The following is a 27,046-nucleotide window of genomic DNA, read 5'->3' as shown; positions in this document are numbered from 1 at the left end:
GAATGCTGCCGTGGGTGTCGCTGGCCGAGGAAGGAGGACAGGATGAATACTGGATCGACGGCGGTCCCGGCTCCTAGGAAGACGGCGATGTTTGCGGCCGGGGACGTCGCCAATCATACATACGGGGTCGGTTGAGGTAGAGTCGGACAAAGTGGGGAGCCGGAAGGCGACGAGCACACCATTTCACACTAGTGTTTTTTTATTTAAATGACACTAGAGTCTGTTTGATGACCGCAACATATGTTTAGCTTCTTTTTTCTCCTCAAAAAAGTTCAAGCAGGCGGAAAAATTTCTACGGGACTCAAGCAGATGTTCCCAAAAATTCTATGAAATAAGTATTACTTTAGAATTTTAGTTACGGAACTAGGCACAACTTCTGCCATCATGTAATTCTTACGGGAATAGAACAAGGCATTCTTTTTTGAAAAACTTTTAATCTATTCATCTTCAATCATGACAGTATAACGAACATCAGAAATAAAAATTACATGCAGATCCGTAGACCACCCAGCGACAACTACAAGCACTTAAGTGAGCCGAAGGCGCGCCATCGTCATCGCCCTCCATCGCCGGAGTCGAGCACAACTTGTTGTAGTAGACAGTCGGGAAGTCGTCGTGCTAAGACCCCACAGGACCAGCGCACCAGAACAACAACCGTCGCTGATGAAGAATAACATAGGTTGGAAGGATTCAACCCGAAGACACATGAACGTAAACGAATAACGGCGAGATCCGAGCAAATCCATCAAAGATGTATCCGCCGGAGACACACCTCCACACACTCACCAACGATGCTAGAAGCACCGCCGAAACAAGGACTAGGTGGGGAGACCTTTATTCCATCTTCAGGGAGTCGCCGCTGTCTCGCCTTCCTGAACAGAACACGAACCCTAATAAGACAGGAACAAATGACTAAAAACAAAACCTTTCCGTTGGCCCTTGCCAGGATCCACCGCGCCTCCATGACTCGAGGACCACCGGAGACGAGGCAGACCTGCAGCGGCGCCGACGAAAGGCAGGAACCCTAACTTTGTGGAGGAGGAGCGACTTGATATATCTCGCGTATTCCCCAGAACAAGGCACCTAGCATTTTAGTTACTGAAATGGTATCGTTAGTTATAATATTTTTCATCGGCTGCTTTTGGTTTTGTACTGATGCATTCCTTGTGGTAGACGTTTTTGTCTTCTACGCGATACTGTGCGGATTAAGTCATTCTGAATTCTTCATCCCACATTGTCGATTAATTTCAACTAAAAATGATATTGTTGATAAATTTAACTATTGCGGGTGCTGTGTTTTTTTCTGGGTAGCATCAGCATTTGACAGTAACAGCTGAAAGAAAGTGAAACCATCTTTTTTAAATGAGGTTTTTTTCATAAGAATGGGGGATTTTATTCTTGAAACGCCGAGGAAGGTCTTTGGCGAAATAACAAGATTTTTGTTTTTGAGGATTTAATAACAAGATTTCTTTTGAGAGAAGGCAAATAACAAGAGGCGAGCTGTTCATTACTATGAATCGGCCTAGCCCAACTTCCCAGTCTCCAGCCCACCTATGACCCAGCCAGCACACAGTCTCTCGCTCCTCTTCCACTCAAAAGAAAAAAAGGTCTCGCTCCTCTCCTCAGTTCAGAGCTCGTTCGCAGTCGCAGCCCACAGCTAGAGCTAGGAGACGCGCCGCCGCCCCGTCAACCCTATCATAGGCACCGGCAGCCTCCTCCGGCTCGCCCTCGTGCACGCAGGCGCTCCACAACGCGCGCGCGGACGCCAGCCTTCAGGAGTAGCGCAGCATCGCAGGCGCCGGCAACAGTCGTTGGCTGGCAGAAGCGGAGGTGCCGGCCGGCTGGAGTCAGGATTCGGCTCGCACGGTCGCACGCCGCCACGCCCGTTACCGGAGTGAGGAGGTCCCGACCCGCCGCCGCATCCAGCGCATCGGCTGTTGGAGGGCCAAGACGCCAAGGTTTAGTTCCCAAATTATTTGCTTCTATTGCTTTCTTTATATGTAGTTGATTCAGTGTCGATTACACTCTGTTTGCTAGTTCATGAACTGTTAACTGATTTAATGTCATCTACAGTTTGCTTGCAGATTTGGAAATGAAGAGAAAGGCTACGAGTATGCATGATTTTTATGCAAGCAGTTCAGTTACTCCTTCCCCTGCCGATGTCGAGCCTGAACTTGCCCCAGCTAATGTGACTGCAAATCCCTTTCCCTTAATTGTTGTGAGCACAGTGCCTCCTCCTGAAGCTGAACCCCCAAATGAGGAGAGCAATGGTACCACATCTGATGAGAGTACAAACCGACCAAGGCAGCGCATACTAGGATCTCATCCAAATAAAATTATCAAGGATGACATTGGAGACAAGAACTTCTCAATCCTTATTGATGAGGCTAGATATTGCTCAGTAGAAGAGCAAATGGCAGTGACTGTGAGGTAATGCATGCCGTTTTTAGTGCCGTTTATAGTGTACTAATGATTTTCACTGATCTAATTTCTTGATGCATGTAGATTTCTTGATGATCACGGGGTGCTCCAGGAAAGATTCCTTGCAATTAAGCACATCACAGATTGTACATCTGCTGGAATTAAAGAAGCTTTGGTTGATGTATTGGATTATCATGGTTTGCAGATTTCTAGGCTACGTGGACAGAGTTATGATGGGGCTTCAAATATGAGAGGGGAATTCAATGGTTTGCAAAAATTGGTTAGAGATGAAGCTCCATATGCATTTTATGTTCACTGCTTTGCTCACCAGTTGCAGGTGGTGGTTGCCACTGTTGCTCAATGTAGTCCTACTATTGCTGATTTCTTCAACTGTATTCCCTTGATAGTGACTCAAGTGTGTTCATCTTGCAAGCAGAAAGATGCATTACTGGCCAAACATCAAGACGAATTGTTAGATTTGATGGAGAATGGAAAGATTTCATCCGGAACCTGGTTGGATCAAGAATCTAGCATAACAAGACAAGGAGATACTCGTTGGGGCTCACATCTCAGAACCTTGCTTCGCATATTCACAATGTGGAATGCTGTGGTGGATGTGCTAGGAATTGTAGTGGTTGATGCTCGGGAACACACTTGTCAAGGTGGAGCTTCAGGTTTGCTTATTAAGATGGAATGCTTTGAATTTCTCTTCATCATGTTGTTCTCAATAAACTTGTTGGGCACCACAAATTATCTATCACAAGCTTTGCAAAGAAAGAATCAAAATACTGTCGAAGCCATGCATTTGATCTTAGATGTGAAAGAAAGCTTGCAAGATATGAGGGACAATGGGTGGGAGTCTTTATTCAGTCAAGCCAAGAACTTTTGTGAGTGCCAAATATGGATGATCTTGTTGGAGCTATGGGTCAATCTGTTCGCGCTAAGAATAAGGTGACCCGACTTCACTATTACAAGGTTAGCATATTCAATGTTGCCATTGATGCAACTATTACTGAGATGAATCATCGATTCAATGAAGTTTCCACTGAGTTATTGGATTGTATTTCTTGTCTTAATCCAGCAAACAACTTCTCAAAGTTTAATGCTGACAAACTTATTCGGCTTGCTGAAATTTATGCTGAGGACTTTACGAAAGCTGACCGGTTGTTGCTAACATTTGACCTTCCGAGATTCCTTATGAACATTAGGAGAAGTGAGGAATTTAATGGATGCCAAGATGTGTCCACACTTGCTCGATTGATGGTTCAAACAAATAAACACACATCTTTCCAGTTGGTATATCGCCTCATTGAGTTGGCGTTGATTCTTCCTATGGCAACTGCACCAGTTGAGTGAATATTTTCGGCAAGAGACAGATGTGCGCAATGAGGTATCAAATGAATGGATAAATGATTTAATGCTGTGCTACATCGAGAAAGAGATGTTTAGAAGCATTCATGATGATCAAATCATGATCCAATTCCAGAAATTAAGGCGTGAAGGACATTTGCCTCATGAGTTAAATGTGATTTCTTAGAGGTATATGTCAGTTTTACTAGTGTTAATAGTCAACATTGGATGCCTTACTATTATATCACTAATATTGTGCTAATTTGGGCAGATGGTTTGCGGCTGGTCACTTGGGCATACATTTCTATATTTTGGTTTGGAGGTGTTCTACCATAGCATTAGTTAGAAGCAACACCGTATCATTGTTTTGGTCTTCTAGTTGTTGCTTCTCCAGTCTAGTACTTGATGTATTGGTGTGTGAACTGTATGAAACTTCAAGGTATGGTCAAACATGTTACTAGTATTGGTCTTAAAAGAATTCATGTTACTTTGAGCACATGTTTGACAGATATTGGCTGTTTAAATTGGTATACCAAATTGATTCAAATTTTGATATTTTTAAAAACTCTAGCAAATTCCAGCAAGCTTCCATAGTGATATGGGAAATTTTGAGCTTATTTGGACAATAGGATTAGGAGGTAATGAACGGTGTTGGCATGTCTACAGTGTGGGATTGGGATGATATGTAATGAACCACTTTCGTAGTTCTGTTTAATACATATACATATGGCCCAGCTGTTAGAGAAGAAGACGAAGAATCCGTTGGTTTAAGCTACTACGTATTTTACAAGATCTTGCAGGTACTTATGCACACCTCACTTACTATAGTTCTGATTCCTCATCTGTAGATATGGAAATCACACCATATCCTTTACCTCAGCAATGAGTTTCCATCTTTATAATAGCCACACGCTTACACATGTAGTAGACTCCACGAAAATTACTTGCTAACACCGTACTGTAAGCTGGCTGCGTTTTTTGATGCAGTGAGGGCGCTTATACTTGCTTTAATCAAAAAGTTGGAGCTGGAGAGTACAATTACGGTTCTAGACTAGACCATATTCTTATTTCTGGTCATGTTTCCATCATTACAATTCCGTGGAAGGCCATGGCATTTTCCACTGCCATGTGGAGGATTGTGGAATAATAAATCATTTTAGAAGTGGGTGTTCAAAAAATATCTCAAAGTAAAGAAGGGTGAAAACTTTTCTTTATTGAGAGCAAAGTGGATAACATACAAGATTTGCTTACTAGTTATCCATAGGTGGAAAGGAGGGAGAAGTAGTTAGGTAGAAGGATTCAATCATATTCCAGTTTATATTATATTGACCAGAATACCTGAACTTCCAGTCCCTAATACCCCATAATCAGCTGCTAGGTACCTCCAGAAATCCATGGACGGCTGCAGAGTATAGGTGAGTAATATTTATGTTATGTAACATTATGTCATAACTTGACTTTTCACCCTACAATATACAAGGCGAAACAAGGGTATATTATATTCTCATTCTGTAATTATAGTGAAACTTATTGAACTACTGTATTTCTTAGTTTTCCATCAGATGCATGACTATTACTTCTCTAGTTTCTTACCTATGGTGAAGATCTAAATTTCTTCCCTTGTATTCTTAAGCATCTATTTGTATCTTATAATTTTCACATGGAGGAATTCTGTCCTTGGTTGGATACTTTCACTGAACTTGCTACATAGCTAGCTTTATGTTCAAGTGTACGTGCATGTTAACTACTTCGACAGGAAAGATAATTAATAAAATAGAATATGTGTTTGCGCATACTAACTTCCATAATATTCATCATTGAGTTTTCAGTTTTTAGAGCAGATTGGTTAGAGTTTCTAGTCTCTACACCATACCTAGTTCAGATGAAGCTGTCCTTTGCTATACTAACTACCAAATTTTACTGCACTGCGAATATTATAGTAGGTTGTGATACACCTCCTCACAATCACATGATAGACCGCTATGCAACTTGATAGACCTCCTTACATGATAGACCACTTTGCAATTATGTAGTCCGGTCCTTGGCTAAGTCTGTAGTTGAGAAAAAAAAACAGATTTTCTCCTTGTGTATTGTAATGGAGTACTCATTAGCTCACCCCATATACACACGACTTACTTAACAGGCCTTCTGCATATACAATCTACTACGACAAACAAAAACACAAGCACTGTACCTGATCAACTTGCAGTGGAGCTGATAATTAGTTAACACAAATAACAAACACCTGCAGTGGAGTCTCAGCGAAGCGCGCCTTCCGTGCAGACATCTCACTCAGCAGTCAGAATCAACCACGCAAGCAATTATTTCACCCTTGACGATGAGAAAATACCATGTTTATCTATAACAGTCCGTGATGGTGGATCCTCATTACAATGGTGCATTACAGTAGTAGCAACCCTCTAGAGTTGATCTCTTGGTGTAGATTATAAAAAGAGAGTACTGAAGGAATGCCCCCAAATCAAATACTAGTACGGTACAGCCGATTAAAGAGCAAGTTGTAAAGAAAAATAGAAAATACATGACGATACAATGCTGATTAGGGTTCTGTCCTCGGAACAGCAATTTTCCATGGCAGCCTGAAGAATCGCAGGCCATGAATGCTTGTATGGCACACAGTAGCTTGTCAAACAGTTGGAAATAAGCAACTCTGCATCTCTTACAAAATAAGAAGGCAACAAAGACCACCCAAAGACCCAGGATAAATCCCGCAGCCAGGCCAAGATAGAAAAACCTCGCCTCTGCTTGATGCTCGTCAAGATCCCCTCCAAATACCTTGGGCCCTGAACAGTTCCTCGAAAGAGGAGGCCCGCAGAGGTATTTGTTGCCGATGTACGATGATGCTGGATCAATGAGCGTCTGCAGCTGATTCCCGGTGGGAATTCTTCCTGATAGATTGTTGTATGACAGGTTCATCTTGCTTAACATTGTCATGTCTGAGAAGCCAGAAGGAATTTCGCCGGAGATTTGATTGCATGACAGGTCGAGAGACTCCAATGATCCAAGAAAGCCAATCTTCTCTGGGATGTTACCAGACAAGCGATTATAGGAGATGTTCAGGTTCTTCAGATTAACAAGAGATGTTATTTCAACTGGAATATCTCCAACTAAGTTGTTGCATGACAAGTCAAGGCCAACCATAAGAATGATGTTGCTAGTGTAAGCAAGGTATCGACCTTTCATTACCACTACTTTTTTTTTTGAGGGGTAAAACCAAATTTATTCATGAAAGTCCACATGGTGTGGGATACATCTCTGGTCGTGAGACACGCCAAACCAAACGTGGCGTCCCGGACCTCTAGAGAGCGAAAACTTGGCTAAGCTATGTGCTTCATAATTAACAGCACGACTCTCAAAAGAAAAGGTACAATTAAAAGTAGATGATCTAAGCTTTATCTCTGTAATAATCGCTCCATACGACCCGCGTGAGTTCTTGTTGATGTCTGAAATGACTTGCATGCAATCCGATGCGATGATGAAATTTTGAATGCCCAGGTCCTCTGCCAGGGACAAGGCTTCCCGGCATGATATAGCCTCAAGAGTGGCCGGATCTACCACTCCGTCCAGGACTAATGCTGAGCTCCCCAGATAGTTACCCCATTCGTCCCTGCATACTGCTGCTGCTGAACCGCCCCTTCTTGTCACGACTCCGGCGTCAACATGTATCTTGCAGTAGTCCGCCGGTGGCTTCTTTGGCCCCCGGTGAGCCGGCGGTGCACTTCCTCTGTTTGTGACCCGGCTGCTCTTTTTGTCTTTTATGATATTAAGATCAGCCATGAATCTGGTGATGAACATGTAGGTAGCATGAGGGCTCTGGAATATAGACTCGTGGATGGCTTTCCGGCGGGCATGCCATATGGACCATAGTGTGACTGCCATTAAGACAAATTGATCATGTGTTAACAATTGCATCAGTGTAAACAGCCACTGTCTTGCGCTTGACTCTGTGTTGTCTATGATTTTATGTGTAAGCTCCTCCTCAATCAAGGCCCAAACACTCCTTGATGCTGTGCACTCCAGTAATGAGTGGCGCCATGAGTCCCTAGATCCGCACAACCCACACTGCTCAGAGTCAGTCATATGACGGTGAGCTCTCAAGTCGTTGGTTGGCAGAGAATGTTTGGAGAGTCGCCAAAGAAACATGCGAATTTTCCCGGGGACTTGTGTTTTCCACAATCTTTTCCATGCTCCTGCCTCTGCAACAACAGTAGAGGAGCCAGCCTGCCCTTCCAACCAAGCCTCCCTTCGCAGCTTAGTAGCAACGAGCATGTTGTAAGCTGATCTAACTGAAAAAGAGCCATGTTTCTCGTAGTACCAAGCCCAGAAGTCGGGTATGTTCCGAGTGCACAGAGGGATTTCCAAAATAACCTGAGCATCTATTGGCATGAAGGTCTGTTGAATCAACGGTCTGTTCCACGATGCTGTGGTGCTTATGATGAGCTCGGATACATTGGTTGGTGGGTCCAGTGCAATACTACCACACGGCCGAAACATACCTTCCTTGGGTAGCCAATTTTGTGTCCATATATTTGTTGAGTCTCCGTTACCAATGCGTTTGATCAATCCTTGTTTAAGTGTATCTCTCTCCTCAATTATGGCACGCCATATTTGGCTCGGGTGACCCCCTAGTTCAGCCTCAAGGATGTCTGCATTTGGATAATAAATGCTTTTTAACACACGGGCACTCAAGCTATCCGCATTCTGTAATAACCTCCATGCTTGTTTCGCTAGCATTGCTAGATTGAACAGCTCAAAGTCTTTGAAACCCAGGCCTCCCATGCTCTTGGGTTGTGTCATTGTTCTCCAAGATACCCAATGAGGCTTCCTTTTCCCTTCCTTACTCCCTCACCAAAACTTTCTGATAAGCATGTTGATATGTTCACATAAGCCTCTTGGTAACTTGAAACAGGACATGGAAAAAACCGGGACACTTTGAGCAACAGACTTGACTAGCACCTCCTTTCCCGCCGAGGAGATGGTTCGCTCAATCCATCCCTGGACCTTGCACCACAACCAGTCCTTGAGGTACTTGAAAGCACCATTCTTAGAGCTACCTATATCAGATGGCATACCCAAGTACTTTTCGTTGAGGGTTTCATTAGGTACATTGAGTACATCCTTTATTTCTTGTCTCACCGAGTCAGGGACCCCCTTGCTAAAGTAAACCGATGATTTTGCATTGTTGATGCGCTGACCTGTCGCTTGACAATAGGTTTCCAGAACATGATGCACCTCGTTTGCACCCATACCATTTGCCTTGAAAAACAGCAGGCTGTCATCTGCGAATAAGAGGTGGCTTACCGGTGGCGCCGTAGGGGCAACCTGTAGGCCACTTAAGTCGGATGACTCACTTTTTGATTTTATCAGGCACGAAAGGCCCTCTGCTGCTAGCAAGAACATGTATGAGGATATTGGGTCCCCCTGTCTGATACCTCTTGAAGGTTTAAATTGTTGCAGTTTCTTCCCATTGAACAACACAGAAAAGCTTACTGTGGTTACCAGGCTCATAGCGATCTCCACCCATCTGGTGCTAAAACCCAATTTGAGCATTATAGCTTTTAGGTATTGCCACTCCACCCTGTCGTAGGTTTTCATCATGTCAAGCTTAAGAGCACAAGACTGGTTTTTCTTTGCTTTATTCCTCTTCATAAAATGCAAACACTCATAAGCTGTGATAATGTTGTCTGTAATCAACCTGCCTAGCACAAAGGCTGACCGCTCCTCTGATATTATGTCAGGTAGTACTACCTTCAATCTGTTAGCTATCACCTTCGAAGCAATCTTATATAGGACATTACAAAGGCTGATTGGGCGGAATTAAGACAGAAGCGTGGGATTTTTTACCTTTGGGATAAGAACCAGGACAGTGTCGTTTATGCACTCGGCCGATTCCGTTCCTTCCACAATCCTCAGAACTGCCCTAGTGACGTCCTCCCCACACGTATCCCAATGATGCTGAAAAAAGTGTGCAGGGAAACCATCCGGACCCGGTGCCTTTGTAGGAAACATCTGAAAGAGAGCCTTTTTTTACCTCATCTTGGCTATACAGAGCATTCAACGTTTCATTCATAGCTGCAGTTACTTTGGTCGGGACGGTGTCAAGGACCCGTTCCATCTCCTGGACTCCCTCTGAACGTGTTTGCCGGTTCATTACCACTACTAAGCTATCATCATATTATCCATGCTGAGTTGATCTGCTGATACATGCGCGCTCTCCTGTCCGTGGGCAGGTATGCAGAGGGAGATGGACAAGAAGAATGTCGCGGCTTTGCTTCACACGTTATGCCAGCAAATCGTGTTTTTACATGCACTTGGATACTTCCTGTTCCTGCATTATGCCAAAGAGTTATGGGAGGCGTTTTGAAAACACAAATTTGCAAGGACAAACACACCCCACACTCTGCACGCAACGACGGACCCAGCAACAAAGGAATCCTTCAAGGCTTCAATGCCAACCCTCGCAACCCCATGCACCACACTTACACACCGTTGACTTGACGCGCGCGGACCTGGGCGAGGAAGAGGCGTGCTGACGGAGAGCAGATGAAGAATAGGCACTACCTGCTCCGGCCTCTCTCCATGTGTGACATACTAGCAGTTGAAAGCAAACCAAACCTATTTTTATTTGCACTCAGTCGATCTTTGAATAATACGTACAAGTTCACATGGCACGGATGCGAGTGCAACTGCGAGACATCAACCTTTATGCTTGTTCGATTCAACTGGAAAAAAAAGAGTTGCATATGTTCTTCTGGGTGATTTAAGTATGATTCTCAGATGCCTTGACATGTGGTGGGCGGGAATGCACTACCTCAACCACTGAAAATGAAGCAGCTTGCATGACAACGCAAAGTGCTGAAGCTGCACCCGCTGCTGCTACTATTACTAGTACAACCAAAACAATACCTACAGGTTCAGAGCCAGCATCGACAGCAAGACAACGAGACCAAGGTTAGTCATAGCAAATTTAGTGGACGCCCTTTTAAAAATATACTACTACCTCCTTCTGAAAAAGCTTGTTCCAAATTTGTCTCTCAAATGGATCTATCTAGCACTAACTTGACGAGGGACAAGCTAGAGTATTATACTTCAACCTTTTGATATCTGTTTCGACTTATGTCATAGCTTGTTTCTCTTTGTTGATAGCAGACTTGAGTGTCAACCAATTTTATTTTAGCCTTTTGAAATCCATCCCTCTGTCTGACTGCATACAGGTTGTACTTCTGCCCCTACTCTGCTACCTGTTCTACGACAATTTTTACAGTTCAATGGATTTGTGTAGGTCACATGCCTGGCGTATTTTATTTTGGAGACTGGATTTTCTACTCTCGGCTATAGTACACCCGAGTTAGCAAAAACTTTGAAAAAACTTTATCAAACGAAATCCAAAAAATCTGAAATTTTGCTACATCAAACTTTATCATATATTTGAGGTTCTTGCCAAGTTTCATCCAAAAATAACTTCCGATGAGCTCTCGCCGAAAAAACAAAATCATCGCTGAAAGTTTTGTGCATTGTTTGAGCAGTGGTTTTGTTATTTTTGGTGAGACCTCCTCATATATTATTTTTAGATGAAATTTTGCAAGAACCTCACACATCTGATAATGTTTCATGTCCCAAAAGTTTAGATTTTTTGGACAATGTTTGATCACATTTTTTCAATCTTTTGCTAACTCTGGTGTAGTACTACACCCGAGAATAGCCACTACTTTTCGTTTTTTTAGCCCGTCATGAGGCCTGCCTACTGGAATTAGCTGCCTCTCTAATGGTGGCCTAATGCATTTTTTAAAACTTTCCCACTTGTACTAACATATTCTCAATCTACTAGAGGTTACATTATCTTTGCCTACAATGTATTGTATTGCTTTTGTATGTTGATGAATATGTTGACAATCAATCAAATACCACAATCTTCAAATTAAATGACATCCCTATACACTGTAGCACGTTGAGCAGGGTGAAGAGCATTTACATGCCATTCATTTGATTTTTAGTGCAGTTGCGACTTGCCAATGTATCTTCATAGTTGAGAGCAAGGTTGAAAAGTATTTTTTTTTTTTGTAAACAAAAGAAGAGTCGACACATAGTTCATCATCGCTTCACTATGTACACACAAACAAGAACATACAAGGGCAATACGGCATCACGTTCAGATGGACGCCATCACGCCAACACACTAGAAATTTACCACACCCTGCGTAGCCGCCCCGGCCTACCCCATGCATGCCTTTGACTCTCACGCGGCGCCGTCGACGCGGGCCTTGGTGACGCCGGCGCAGGCGTCGACGAAGTCGCCGTCGATGAAGTCGGTGGAGAAGACCTGCAGCTTGCCGCCGAGGCCCCTGGCGAAGGCCTGGGCGATGAAGAAGCGCGCGAAGCGGTGGATGCGCCGCGTGACCGGCTCGACGAGCAGCACCGGGTTGTCGGTCTGCGGCGTCAGCGTGTTCTCCACCCGGTAGAGGAACCTCCGTGCGGCCGCCGGGTCGGGCTGCTGCGCGAGGGACGCGAGGTTGCCGTCGAACTTCTTCTCCGGCAGGTCCGTGTTGATCCAGTTGTCCCTCAGGTACCCGCCGCTCCACAGCGGCCCGCCGCGCGCCGGCGCCGGCGAGTTGCGCGGCTTCCACACGCAGATCACCCGCCGCGGCAGCAGCTCGGCTATGGTCTTGCGGAACACTGCCTCGTCCTGCGGGATCAGGTGCTCGCCCAGCCGCTCCACGAGGTACTTGGCGAACTCCGGCGGGTCCTCGTGGCCGAACTCGGTGCGCACCTCGAGGACGAGCACCTCTGAGGCGGTCTCGGACAGGAAGCGCCGCACGTCGTCGATGACGACGTCGACGGTGTAGCTCGCGACGAGCGGGCCGTGGCAGACGCGGCGGTCCTTCTGCACGCGGACGTCGAGGAGGCGGCAGCCCGTGGCGAGCTGGTGGTAGACGGAGAGCGACTGGCACTGCGCGAAGGGGCGGGTGACGAAGGGGACGCCGATCTCGGCGGTGGCGGAGTTGTGGGTGCCTGGCCACACCACCTGGTGCACGCGCAGCCGCTCCGGCCCCAGCTCCGCCATCCACGTCTTGCGGTCGGCCGGGCGGTGCCCCGACCCCGGGAAGTCCGGGCCCGAGGCGGATTGGCGCCTGGTCAGCGCCTGCTGCTGGTTGGCCACGTCCTTGACGCGGTTGACCTGTCCCGAGAAGAAGGCGCCTATGGCGGCCATCCTAGGTCTATGGAAAGAAGAGCTAGCTGGCTCCAATGGAGTTCTGACCTGGATCGTGGACGCTGCGAGCTCGAGATCAGCGTGTCTATCACCTGTGCGTGTGACGACGACGAGCTAGCTGCGGCGGAGATGTATATGGCTAATCGTTGGTTTGTTGCGAGCTCGGAATCGGATGGATGCTAGGAGGAGGAGGAGGAAGCGAGGCGTGTTGTTTGTTGGCCGGACTGACTGGCCTGGCGTTCTCTTGTGGCACGGTTGACCTGGCTAGCTCTGATCTCGACAGATTGTATTGTATACGTACTCGTACTACGGAGCACGTCGTTGAGCTGGATATGGATTGGTGGCGCGAAAACACGAGCTTTAGCTACGGATGGGCATGGACATGTCCTAGTCGGAGATGCACACATATACTGTATATGGCTGTTGATCGACTTTGTTAGAGCTCTAGCTGGCACCCACATGGCAAACGTGCGTGGTCAACAACCTTCTTGATTCATAGTAGGAGAAAGGAGCACATGATTTCTTTTTGTTAGATGGATGGATGGAGGAGGACTCGAGGCAAGTTCTTTGCGAGCGCGTTTCCATTTGTTAGTTGGTCTGACCGGCGTTAGGTAGATGCTGTGCTACTGGCAGGACGGCCGAACACCATTCTTTTAAAAAGACGAGACCATCCAGGATGAAGGTATATTTTTATAGAAGAAACTTTAGGGCATCTTCGACACATTGTATGTTAGAGCAACTCTAGTAGACCCCGCAAAAGCCGTTAACCTGCAAAATTCCGGCGAGTATGCAGGTTCGTCCCAATTTTTTGGTCAGAACAGAGCCCGCATACTCGCATGCGGGCTCGGCCCAATTTCTCGGCCAGAACAAAGCCTGCATACTCGTCCGACCCGTAAAAAAATTTGCCGCGGCCCGCAAACCGCACACCCCGATCACTATATCTACGAGTTTGCGGCGCGTTTGCCGGTCAAAACCCTACCCCCCCCCCCCCCCCCCGCCGCTGAGCTACGTATTTCCCCACCCCCCTCTCCACATTTCTCGCCGCCGGTGACCCCCTTCCGCCTCCAGCCGCCATGTGTGGCCGCATGTGGAGCTCCGGACGCAGCTCCGACAGCAGATCCGGCGACGGCAGCGACCTCGAGCGCGAGCGGCGCGTCCGGTCGGACGACGCGAGGAAGCGCGGAGCGAGGAAGTGACCAACTGCAGCCTCTCTCCGCCGCCGAGCTACGCAATTCCCCACCCCCACTCTCCACATTTCTCACCGCCAGTGACCCCCTTCTACCTCCAGCCGCCATGTGGGGCCGCATGTCGGTGTCAAAATCAGCCGATCTCGGGTAGGGGGTCCCGAACTGTGCATCTGAGGATCGAAGGTAACCGGAGGCAGGGGACACGATGTTTACCCAGGTTCGGGCCCTCTTAATGGAGGTAATACCCTACTTACTGCTTGATTGACTTTGATGAGTATAGGGGTTACAAGAGTTGATCTACCTCGAGATCGTAATGGCTAAACCCTAGATGTCTAGCCTGTATGATTATGATCGCCCCTACGGACTAAACCCTTCGGTTTATATAGACACCGGAGGGGCCTAGGGTTGTACAGAGTCGGCTTACAGAGAAATGAAACTTCATATCCGAACGCTAGAGCTTGCCATCCATGCAAAGGAGAGTCCCATTCGGGCACGGGGGAAGGCCTTCTATCTTGTATCTTCACGGCCCATGTCGCATAGCTCGGGCGCCCGGGGACCCCCTAATCCAGGACTCCCTCAGTAGCCCCTGAACCAGGCTTCAATGACGATGTGTCTGTCGCGCAGATTTTCTTCGGCATTGCAAGGCGGGTTCCTCCTTCGAATACTCCAAAGCAGCTGAAAAAAGAACTATATCCGGCTCTGTACAGTAGTTAAAACCCTGAACCATAAGGGTGAAATACTTAAACAAAATAAGTCATGTCTACCGATAGCTTTTTTGGCGAGACGTTATGTTCTGGCCTTATTATTATTTCAAACCGTTTTTAGCCTCCCACTTCATGTTTCGAGGCGCGGTCTTCATTGACATGTCTTGTCAAAGCAGAGATCGTCTCCCCTTATTGCGGGATTCTCATCAATACGGGTTTGGGTAATCCAACCGTGCCGTTTGCACGACCCCTTGGGAATAGGCGGGTTTTAAGGCTTGTGAGTCAAGATGGCAACGGGGCCCCGAAACCCGCGTCCCCGTGGGTTTTTACCCTATTAGGGGACGGGGATGGGCGTCTTTTCATCCCCGCGGGGTTGTTGTTGGGCACATTATACAACCCGACATGTTTCATGGGTTTGCACCCGTTTCGGTAGTCCCCGAACCCGAAACTCGGTAAACCCGGCAAAATACATTTTTTACCAACCAGTGCTCCTGCGCGGCCCAACCCAAAACTACCGAGCCCCCCACCCCCTAGTGTCGAAGGCCAAACAACCAGTATCGCCCGCTCCTTTCCCCCTCGCTCCTTCCCCCCTCGCTCGGGCCCTCATCTCTCTCTCCCACATAATACCTAACCCTAAACCTAGGACCCCAGGCGCCGCCTGGCTTGATCCCATCTCGCAAGATCCGCCGACCACGATCTTCGCCGGCGAGCCTCCTCCCTCCACGTCTTCTCCCCTGCCGCCGGTCTGATCTGGAGAAAGGGCGTCGCCACCAGTGACGAACTCAATGGTGGCCTCTTCACGTCCCAAGTCGGGTTGTTTTTTGTTGAAATTTGCTCTAGTTATGCTACTGAAATGTGCTTATTTTGCTGTTAAAATGTTATTCTTTGTCGCCACTATGTTTGTTTAAATATTTTGATTTTCTCATGGGTTCCCCGCGGGTTCCCCGAAACCCGATGGGTTTAGGGGACGGGCGGAAAACTAGCCCCGCGCACGGTGGTGGGGACGGGGACGGGTTTGCGATTTTCTCGTGGGGATGGATTTGGGAAGGTAAAACCCGATGGGTTTCGTCCCCGTTGCCATCTGGACTTGTGAGGGGGACACTTGATATTCACTATCTTTATAGGAGGATAAGGATCCATCTTTTTACCCCACGCCTTCTTCTTCCTCAGCCCATCCGCCCTTGAGCTCCAGCGCCCAAGTTTCAATCTTTTCCGTCCCCATCAAACACTCCATCCATGTCCGGATCCAGCACGCAGGGCAAGTGGATGGCTTCCTCCGTAACGGAGAAGGACATCAAGGAGCTCCGTGAGGCGAGATACTTGACAGCGGAAATCCAACACAGGCTCCCTGCCAAAGAGCAAGTCATTCCCACTCCAGAGCCCAGTGAGAGGGTTGTATTCATCCCTCTTTCCTCCACGGACCGGGGTTTCCTCTCCACCCATTCGTTCGCGGTCTCATGTTCTATTACGGGCTAGATTTTCACGATCTAGCCCTGAACTCCTTCCTCCACATCTCGGCATTCATCGTCATGTGCGAGGCATTCCTCTTCACCACCCACACTTCGGCATGTGGCTCAAGGCTTTCAACGTGAAGCCGAAGGTGGTCGACGGAGAGCACGCGGATTGCGGCGACGCCATGGTGAGCAAACTCCCCAACATTACCTGGCCCAGAGGGGCCTTCATGGAGACCGTCAAGACATGGCAGCAGGAGTGGTTCTACATCACCGAACCCCGCGGCACCAAATGGGCGGCCGCTCCTGCTTTCAGATCCGGACCCCCACTGTGGCTTGCATTGTGGACCAACAAGGGTCTGGACCGGGGATCATCCGACGAGGTGTCGAAGCTGCAAAAGCGCATCAAAAGTATCATAGACAAGGACACCAGCCTCACTGACGTGATCCAAGTGATGCTCATCCGCCGAACCCTTCCCTGCAAACGCCGGCCTCTCCGCATGTGGGAGTTCAATCCGAAAGGGCCGCGGACCCTGCAGAGATTCTTCGGCACGACACACGAAGCAATATGGAAGCTTCTCTTCAAGACTCAAAAATCGTGGCCACAGATGTCCGAGGAAATTGGCCTTGATTGCAATCATCCAGTCTCCCCGGTAAGTACTAAATTTCTGAACATAACTTAGTTCATAAATCAAAGAAAGGGGGTGCACTGAGAATTCCATCCTCTTAAACAGGGCTAGACCAAGAAGGCGGAGCGGATCAGGTGTCCGGCTCCACTCCCCGAAAACCCAGCTGATCCTCTATTAACGAGGATGCTGGTCCCGGCGCCCTATCAAGCGCCGGAGAAGAAGGCAAAGAAGAAAAGCAAGGAGGCCAAAGGTGGGCTCCGCCGTAAAGGTTCTTCGGACGCAGCGTCCGGAGAGACCGAAACTCACTCCTCCCATGAGGAAGATGAAGAGGAGGAGGAGGAAGAGAGCAATTCTCCCCCGAAGCGGAGGAAGAAGAAAAGGGTGGCCTCTGTAGACCCAGAGGCGGAGGCGCCCAAGAGGGGGAAAATATCCCTCCCGGACGGCTCGGATTCGGATGCTGATGCCATCCCCGAGTGGCGCCCCAGGCCGAAGCCCCTCGGCGCGTCGTAAGTATACGAGGGTGCCTTTCATATGCCCAATCTTTATGATTGTAATCTAACACACCTTTCAGTGCAGTCTAGCCTGTGATCTCCCCAACAATCATCGAAGGGGAATTCTTTGGATTCGGGGATGATGGAGAGCGAGTCGCCTCCGCGAGCCTCCCCGCCTATCGCCACGGACGACACCAAAGTATTGTCCTGAAGGGCCTCTCTGGGCCAAGGAGCGGTACGGGAGGCCGCCGAAATGGCGCCAGAGGGTAATGCCTTGGGCGCCAAAAACACGGGGGGGGGGGGACAATCCCCATGGAGACTGGCGGAGAGGGCCTTGATCAGTCCGGCCCCCAACCGAACACCGTTCCGAAAACCCAAGTGGCTCCGGAATCGAATTAGCGACCCCCTTCAAGGAAGGGAGAGCGCCAACTCCAGCGGCGACCTCCATTAATGCGGAGGCGCCGAGCACACTGATGGAGGCACTTCAACGCGCTTCTATCGTGGAGGAGCACCGCACCCTGATGGGTGTGGTGGTTGAAAAGGTTCAGTCCGCCAAGAGCGGTCTGAACGAGGCCTTCACTAGCCTGTTAACAGGCTTCGAGGTATGCGATGTAATATTCCTGACTACTTTTCATATGAAAAATGTGCCTCTATATAGACAGTGGCCCCTGAGACTCTGTTCGTCTTTTTGAAAAAGGATGAATAGAGGATGGATAATATTCGCAGGAGATAATGTACTTTTCTATTTTTAGAAGAAGGCTTCACTATTAGCGGCAATCGCCCAGGCCGCCGAAGTAACCAAGATCAAGCGTAAGCTGGGGCTGGCCGATGAGGATCTCGTCCGCATCAACAAGAGGTTTTATGAAGCGCAAGGTATGCTTCAGAATATCTCATCCATGCCTGTATTAATATACAGATTCTGAGTCGAAGCTCATGCGCTGCTATGTGTATGATTGCAGGTAGTGCTGCTGCGATCGACACCCTGAGGGGTGAACTTGCCCAGACATTGTATAAACCAAGGCTTTGTAATGTATTCATGTTGTTTATCGTAAAGTGTTTTCCTCCTGTGTGGCCGTTTTCTATCTTTGAGAGTTTTCCAGTCGTCGGCTTCAGCCCCCACATAGATGAAGGAAATATGCCCTAGAGGCAATAATAAAGTTATGGGAATTTTTTAGAGTACGGGGGAGTTACGGGAATTCACCGGGAGAAGTAATGGGCCTTATTGGGCTTTATTGGAGAGAGGGGAGAAGGGCCAAGAGGTGACGCGCGCCTCCCCCCTGCCAAAACCGAACTGGACAAGGGGTGGGGGCGCGGCCCCCTGATACGTCTCCAACGTATCTATAATTTTTGATTGTTCCATGCTATTATATTATCAACCTTGGTTGTTTTATATGCATTTATATGCTATTTTATAAGATTTTTGGGACTAACCTATTAACCCAGAGCCTAGTGCCAGTTTCTGTTTTTTTGCCTATTTTAGGGTTTCGAAGAAAAGGAAAATCAAACGGAGTCCAATTGGCCTGAAACTTCATGGAACTTATTTTTGGACCAGAAGAAGCCCAGAAGACTTGGAGTGCACGTCACGGGACCTATGAGGAGGCCACGAGGCAGGGGGGCGCGCCCACCCCCTCTGGGCGTGCCCTCCACCCTCGTGGGCCCCTCGTGGCCCCCCTGACGTATTTCTTCCGCCTATATATCTCCATATACCCTAAAATGATCGGGAAGCACAATAGATCGGGAGTTCCGCCGCCATAAGCCTCCGTAGCCACCGAAAGCCAATCTAGACCCGTTTCGGCACCCTGCCGGAGGGGGAATCCCTCTCCGGTGGCCATCTTAATCATCCCGGTGCTCTCCATGATGAGGAGGGAGTAGTTCTCCCTAGGGACTGAGGGTATGTACCAGTAGCTATGTGTTTGATCTCTCTCTCTCTCTCGTGTTCTTGATTTGGCACGATCTTGATGTATCGCGAGCTTTGCTATTATAGTTGGATCTTATGTTTCTTCTCCCCCTCTACTCTCTTGTAATGGATTGAGTTTCCCCTTTGAAGTTATCTTATCGGATTGAGTCTTTAAAGATTTGAGAACACTTGATGTATGTCTTGCCGTGCGTATCTGTGGTGACAATGGGATATCATGTGATTCACTTGATGTATGCATAGGGGTTCACACACGTTTTGGTGACCAACTTGCGGGTTCCGCCCATGAGCCTATGCATAGGGGTTGGCACACGTTTTTGTCGTGATTCTCCGGTAGAAACTTTGGGGCACTCTTTGAGGTTCTATGTGTTGGTTGAATAGATGAATCTGAGATTGTGTGATGCATATCGTATAATCATACCCACGGATACTTGAGGTGACATTGGAGTATCTAGGTGACATTAGGGTTTTGGTTGATTTGTGTCTTAAGGTGTTATTCTAGTACGAACTCTAGGGCTGTTTGTGACACTTATAGGAATAGCCCAACGGATTGATTGGAAAGAATAACTTTGAGGTGGTTTCGTACCCTACCATAATCTCTTCGTTTGTTCTCCGCTATTAGTGACTTTGGAGTGACTCTTCGTTGCGTGTTGAGGGATAGTTATGTGATCCAATTATGTTATTATTGTTGAGAGGACTTGCACTAGTGAAAGTATGAACCCTGGGCCTTGTTTCCTAGCATTGCAATACTGAGGGATAGTTATGTGATCCAATTATGTTATTATTGTTGAGAGGACTTGCACTAGTGAAAGTATGAACCCTGGGCCTTGTTTCCTAGCATTGCAATACCGTTTACGCTCACTTTTATCATTAGTTACCTTGCTGTTTTTATAATTTCACATTACAAAAACCTTTATCTACCATCCATATACCACTTGTATCACCATCTCTTCGCCGAACTAGTGCACCTATACAATTTACCATTGTATTGGATGTGTTGGGGACACAAGAGACTCTTTGTTATTTGGTTGTAGGGTTTCTTGAGAGAGACCATCTTCATCCTACGCCTCCTATGGATTGATAAACCTTAGGTCATCCACTTGAGGGAAATTTGCTACTGTCCTACAAACCTCTGCACTTGGAGGCCCAACAACGTCTACAAGAAGAAGGTTGTGTAGTAGACATCAAGCTCTTTTCTGGCGCCGTTGCCGGGGAGGTGAGTGCTTGAAGGTATATCTTTAGATCTTGCAATCGAGTCTTTTAGTTTCTTGTTTTATCACTAGTTAGTTTATAAAAGAAAATTACAAAAAATGGAATTGAGTCTACCTCATACGCTTCATCTTTTTTAATATCTTTCGTGAGTATGATGGAAAGGAAAATTGTGCCAAAGTGTTAGAAGAATAATGCATTAAAATGTTTGGCACTAAATATTTGAATGATGAGCATGATTGAATGTTGTTAGTATGAAATCCTTGAATATCCATGGTACTAATGATGATTGCACTAGTTACGATGAAAATGTCTCCTATAAACATGTCAATTTTTGTGGAGTGCATTGGGTTTGCAAGTACACACCAAATAGGGAAGATAGATATTGCAAGAGGCATAAGCACTTAGAAACTAAATTGTTGCAATGAAGGCTAGATGATTGTTCTGAAAATTTAAATTTTTCTTGGCCATACTTGTGAGCTTTGCAATGAACGTGGTCATTTAACCATCCGATGCAAATTGTTTCATGATCTAATTGTGTCCAAAAATTGTGATGGGTTGATTTCCCTTGCACATTATAATGAACTTAGCTTGCTTATGGGTTGCGAAGAAATGAAACATATAACTGGGGATCTTCCAGAATTTGCCCGTTATAAACTGCTTGGCTTTGATCTAGAGGAAATTTATATGTATTGTGCGGTGAATTGCATTGAAAATTCTTATATTGCCAATTACATAAAGAAAAGAAAAAAAATAGAAGATGAAGAGAATACTAATGAAAGGGAAGAGACTTCCCAATACCCTTCTATTATTTCTTATGATGAATCAGGTAACGAGGAGGAGCTTCCTATTCAACCAATCTCATTAATAAGGAGCTCCAAAAAGAGGATTGAACCCACACATGATGGGATAAAGAAGAAGAAAAGAAAAAGGAAGAGAGGTAAAAAGATATCTCTCCCAAATAATGCTGCTCCTATTACTATTGTGCCTCATGAAAATATAATTGTGGAAGATACTGATACTTCTTATGATCTTGAAAATCTTTTTGGCACTTGCTTGGAAGAATATGATAATTTCTATACTATTGGTGCTATCCATACTATTAATTATGAGAGTGATTATGCTTATGATATGAAAAGGCCCAAACTTGGGGATGCTATGTTTGATGAAGATGATGTTTTTGAGAATATATTTGCTGCAATTAATGTTTGTCCCAAGCTTGGGGATGCTACGTTTAATGAAGATGATATTTTTAGTCTCCCAAGTTTTGATATGCAAGTTTATAATGATGATAGCATGCCTCCTACTTATGATGATTATTGTGATGATACTTATGCTATAAAAAGTAGTGATTATATTATAAACTTGGCATGATTATGGTTACCCCTTTTCTGAACATTACTCTTTTAATGTAGAAACAATTTATAGTATTCGAGTCTCTTATGATGCTCCCACTATTCCAAATGTGAAGAATTTTGCTTATGTGGAGAGTAATAAAATTTCTATGCTTGTAGATCATGAAAAGAATGCTTTAGGTGCTGGGTATATTGTTGAATTCATTCATGATGCTACTGAAAATTATTATGAGGGAGGAATATATGCTTGTAGGAATAGCAATAATATCAAGTTTCCTCTCTATGTGCTTAAAGTTTTGAAGTTATGCTTGTTTTACCTTCCTATGCAAGTTGATTATTGTTCCCACAAGTTGTTTGCTCACAAAATCCCTATGCATAGGAAGTGGGTTAGAATTAAATGTGCTAGTCATATTCGTCATGATGCTCTCTTTATGTTTCAATTCTTATCCTTTATGTGAGCATCATTGAAATCGTCATGCCTAGCTAGGGGCGTTAAACGTTAGCGCTTGTTGGGAGGCAACCCAACTTTATTTTTGTTCCTTACTTTTTGTTACTGTTTAGTAATAAATATTTTATCTAGCCTCGGTTTAGATGTGGTTTTATGCTTTTAATTAGTGTTTGTGCCAAGTAGAACCTTTGAGAAGACTTGGGGAAAGTCTTGTTGATCTTGCTGTAAAAAACAGAAACTTTAGCGCTCACGAGAATTGCTGCCATCTTTATTTGGAAAGTGCTATTTAGTTAATTATTTTTGAAGATTATTAATAGATAAATTCCTCAGGTAAAGCAATTTATTTGAGAATTTTATGAGTTACATAAGTATACGTTTGATCCAGATTACTACAGACTGTTCTGTTTTTGACAGATTCTGTTTTTCATGTGTTGTTTACTTATTTTGATGAATCTATGGCTAGTAAAATAGTTTATAAACCATAGAGAAGTTGGAATACAGTAGGTTTAACACCAATATAAATAAATAATGAGTTCACTACAGTACCTTGAAGTGGTGATTTATTTTCTTATACTAACGGAGCTTACGAGTTTTGTGTTGTGAAGTTTTCAAGTTTTGGGTAAGGATTCGATGGACTATGGAATAAGGAGTGGCAAGAGCCTAAGCTTGGGGATGCCCAAGGCACCCCAAGGTAATATTCAAGGATAGCCAAGAGCCTAAGCTTGGGGATGCCCCGGAAGGCATCCCCTCTTTCGTCTTCGTTCATCGGTAACTTTACTTGGAGCTATATTTTTATTCACCACATGATATGTGTTTTGCTTGGAGCGTCAATTTATTTTGTTACGATTTGCTTGCTGTTATTTAGAACAATATTTTTCATCTTTTATTTCAATAAAAGTGGCATTGATAGCCTTTACTATGCCTATTTTAGAAGTCCACATGTTGCTGTTTGAAAACAGAAAGTTTACTGTTGTTGCAATAATTCCCTAGAAAAGTCAGAATGTGATAAAATGTTGAAACCTTTTGCATATTAAGCTCTGATAAATTTAATACAGTAGGAATTTTCTTTCATAACTTTTGGAGCTAGGGAAGTATGGATGTTGCTGCATTCTTTACAGACTGTCCTGTTTAGGCAGATTGCTGTTATGTTTGCATTGTTTGCATATGTTTGCTTCTTTAATGATTCTATTTGAGGATAGGACTATTAAATATGCAGAGGCATTTAGTATGCAATGTTGAATAATAATTTTAGTGATCTTCTACAGTAGAGTATGATAAGGTTTTTGCAATGGTGTCACACCCTAGTTAGTTCAAGCATTAGAGTGTGCATCATGTTTAAATTCCTTTTAAATTTGAAATGGGGATGACAGAACCCCCAGCACCCCCCTGGAACAACTAGGGTTTACTAAAAAAAATTCCAATGAACCTGAAATGCCCTTCTAAAAAGCCCACCCTTTTTGTTTTGGGTTAAAACCTTTGACAAAAATGGTGCACATTTTTCTAGGACATCAAAGGTCATTGGATTGATCCTTATGGTATTTGCATTTGGGCATTTAAATGCTATAAAATATTTTAAATGCTCAAATAATCATAAACTAAAATGTTTGCTGTTGGATATATTCTAAGCAGTGGCCATGATTAATTTTATGATTTATGGTAATGCCCTGGTATTTTTAATAAAGCCCTGAAGTTACAGAAATAATAAATAAATAAGAAAAACAGAAAAAAGGAGAGAGAGAGAAATTTACCAGGCGCAGCCCACCAGCCCACCTGGCTCGGCCGAGTCGACTAGCTCTTGCCAGTCGTCCTCCTCCTCTCGCCAGGAGGACGAGGAGCGCGTGGCCGGCGCCCGCGGCCACACGCCGGCCACCTCCTGCTTCCGCCGACGCCCTGGAGGCGTCTACGAGTGCCACGCCGACCCCCACGTCTCCCTCTCTTTCTTCCCACTCTCCCCGTGGCCTCTCCCCCTCTCTAGCTCTCTCCCCATCTTCCTGCCGACGCAGCCGCCGTCGTCTTGCCGCCGTAGCCGCAGCCACCGTCGTCCCCGTGCCACCCCACCGTGCCCACGAGCTCCGCAAAATCTCCCTCGACCTCCTCGACGAGCCACGAGGCCTCGGACGCGCTGCAATGCCGCCGCCGCTGCCGTTCCCCTCGTCGGTCACCGGAGATCGTCGTCGACGTTTTGCCGCCTCCCAAGCTTCCCCGAGCCCGCTTCGACGCTCGCTGCACTCACCGTGAGCTTCTCTCTCTTCTCCCCCTAGCCACGTCGCTCGAGCTACCCTCTAACCCCGTTGGCCATCACGGCCGAGAGCTCGGCTCCGCCGGCCATGTCGCCGCCGTGGCCACAGGCGCGTAAGCTCGATTCCGAGCACGTCACCACACTCACCACGTTCCTAGGAGCCTAACGCACCACTCCCCGCTCCTCGCCGTGCCCCGTAGCTTCGGGTTCATCCTCGCCCGAACTCCGGCGACCGCCAAGGTCGTCGCCGGCGTCGTTCCCGGCCTCCCCGAGCTCCACTTTCTCCACCAAACGACGCGGCTCGCTCCCCGCGTCACGTAGCTGCTCTCCGCCATCGATTTGGTCGCCGGAGACGCAAACCCGAGCCCCTCCGCCGCGTCTGTCGTCGCCGGCGTCAAGCCACCGGCGAGTTTGACTCTGTTTGACCCCTGTGTGGGCCCAGGTTGCCCCCTGAGTCTATGACAGGTGGGGCCGGTCTGCTAACTAGTTTAGGATTAGCGTTAACTAATTTTAATTAGTTTAGACACTGACATGTGGGCCCAGGCCCCACTGACAGCTAATTAGTGTTAATTTAATTCTGATAATTAGCTGAGTCACTGACAGACAGGGCCCACTAGTCAGGTTTGACCTGGCCGACCCAGTTGACCCGCTGACGTCACACCTATGTCATGCTGACGCATTAATTCAATTACTGGAATTATTCTTATATAGGAAATTCCAGAAAATATCCAAAACTTCTAAAAATCATAGAAAATCAACCATAGCTCCAAATGCAAAGATTTATATATGAAAAATGATCAGAAAAATTCAATCTATCCATTTGTAATGGTTTCATGCATGACAAAACAAGTTAACCTTGCTGTTTAAGCAGAATAAGAAAATGCACTAATAAGGCCATGTTAAATGAGCTAACATTTGAATCTTTGATTCAAATGAGTTCATTCCATCCTGTTTTAGCTTGCATTAGGCCAAGACACATTCATTTTGCCATGTCATAGCATGCATCATACTGTTGCATATTGTCATGTGTTGATTATGTTCGGTGTATCTTTCGTGGTAGGTTCTGCCTTCGAGGATAACCCCGAGTATCCGTCTGAAGGGCAGTACCCTACTACCACTACAACAGGCAAGCAACCATTGATCATTCCGATACAAACCCATGTTCTCGCTTCTGCTCTTGTTTACTACATTAAGACAACGCGATTCAAACTGCTGTGTGGTACGGTAGTTGAACCCTTTTCCTCTGCATGACCTGTCATTGCCACAGTAACTAGATGAAACCCACTAGCATGTGTAGGAGTTGATTGAGCCATGTATGTGTTTCCTACCTTGCTATGCCTGCTATGCTTAGAGTTGTGTCAGGTCTGGTCCATCTGGGTGATGGGCTAGAGTGAAATGGTTATATCGGTAATGTGAGGGATGTGATGAACATGATTTGGTAAAGGTATCGATGAGAGGCCATGTAGGAGTACATGGTGGGTTGTTTCATTGAGGCCGTCCATAAGAACTGAGATCTGTATGTGTGATTTAAGATGCAGTTACTACCATACATTGGGCCCGAAACCAATGGACCCTCCTGGCTTCTTAATCACCCTAGTACTCTGTCCAGGAGTTGCAAATAGTTTCTGGTGTTTGTAGGTTATGTGTTGGCGGCCATGCGTAGCGCCGACCCTAGGGGTGGGCTATGTTGCGGTAGATACACCGTGGCCGGGTATGCCGGGCGCCCGTTTGGCGTCTCGAGACCCTGTTCACATCGTCCCGGGCCGTATGTGGAAACATCGGCCGGACTCCCTGCGGATGGAACCTGGATAGGCGATAAACCTGGACTAGGGACTTAAGTGTTTAGGTAGGCCGTGGCCGACACCCTCGTTGGGCTTCCGCTTGAAGGTTGCCGAGTAGATGTCGTGTAAGCGGCGGTAAGTGGTGAAAGCGTGTATGAAGAAGTATACCCCTACAGGGTTAACATCATCTATTCGAATAGCCGCGTCCGCGGTAAAGGACTACTTGGTTGCCTATACAGTTCATAGACAAGTTAATGGATACTACTAAAAGACTCAAGATAAGTGTGAGTACCGAGGATGGCCCTCTTGTAGGATGACGAGAGAGGATCCCTGGTGGAGTATTGTGTTGGTGAGTAGTGGACTCGTGTGCGAAAACTATTTTACTAGTGGAGTTCCGTAGGATAGCTTAGCCAAGAGTCAAAGCTGGCTTGCTGCAATAACCCCACCACTTTCTTGAGAATGAGCATGTATAGTAGGTTCTATTGTAAGACTTGCTGAGTACCTTTGTACTCATGTTTGCTTAATTACTGTTTTCAGACGACAACACCGCCCCCTCCGATGAGTTCTACGTAGACCTTGAGGTCGACGAGTGACTAGCCACCCAGGTGGTGATCCTGGCCATGGAGGGCCCTATGTAGAT

General features: G+C 46.4%; 2 protein-coding genes across 2 annotated transcripts; one reads left to right on the top strand and one right to left on the bottom strand.

Moving 5' to 3' along the window:
• Positions 1–1,584: 1,584 nt before the first annotated feature.
• LOC125510160 (uncharacterized) lies at positions 1,585–3,958 on the top strand. The gene is given in 6 exon segments (XM_087521459.1): positions 1,585–1,958; positions 2,074–2,430; positions 2,506–2,758; positions 2,858–3,311; positions 3,314–3,788; positions 3,790–3,958. Coding segments are annotated over 5 exon segments (1,689 nt in total). The 5' UTR covers positions 1,585–1,958; positions 2,074–2,092.
• A 7,918-nt stretch (positions 3,959–11,876) lies between these two features.
• LOC125556461 (uncharacterized) lies at positions 11,877–13,487 on the bottom strand. The gene has a single exon (XM_048719190.2). The coding sequence runs from the start codon at positions 12,995–12,997 to the stop codon at positions 12,026–12,028; it is 972 nt and encodes a 323-aa protein (XP_048575147.1). The 5' UTR covers positions 12,998–13,487; the 3' UTR covers positions 11,877–12,025.
• Between the last annotated feature and the right edge of the window lie 13,559 nt (positions 13,488–27,046).

Source organism: Triticum urartu, chromosome 5A, assembly GCF_056163025.1.
Source record: "Triticum urartu cultivar PI428250 chromosome 5A, HENAU_Tu73, whole genome shotgun sequence".
In the NCBI taxonomy this organism is placed as follows: domain Eukaryota; kingdom Viridiplantae; phylum Streptophyta; class Magnoliopsida; order Poales; family Poaceae; genus Triticum; species Triticum urartu.
Note: the sequence above shows the minus strand (reverse complement) of the source record. Positions and strands in the feature narration are given on the sequence as shown.

What these genes read in the sequence shown, in the direction of transcription:
- LOC125556461 (XM_048719190.2), bottom strand. Translation starts at nt 12,997, where the DNA reads ATGGCCGCCATAGGCGCCTTCTTCTCGGGACAGGTCAACCGCGTCAAG.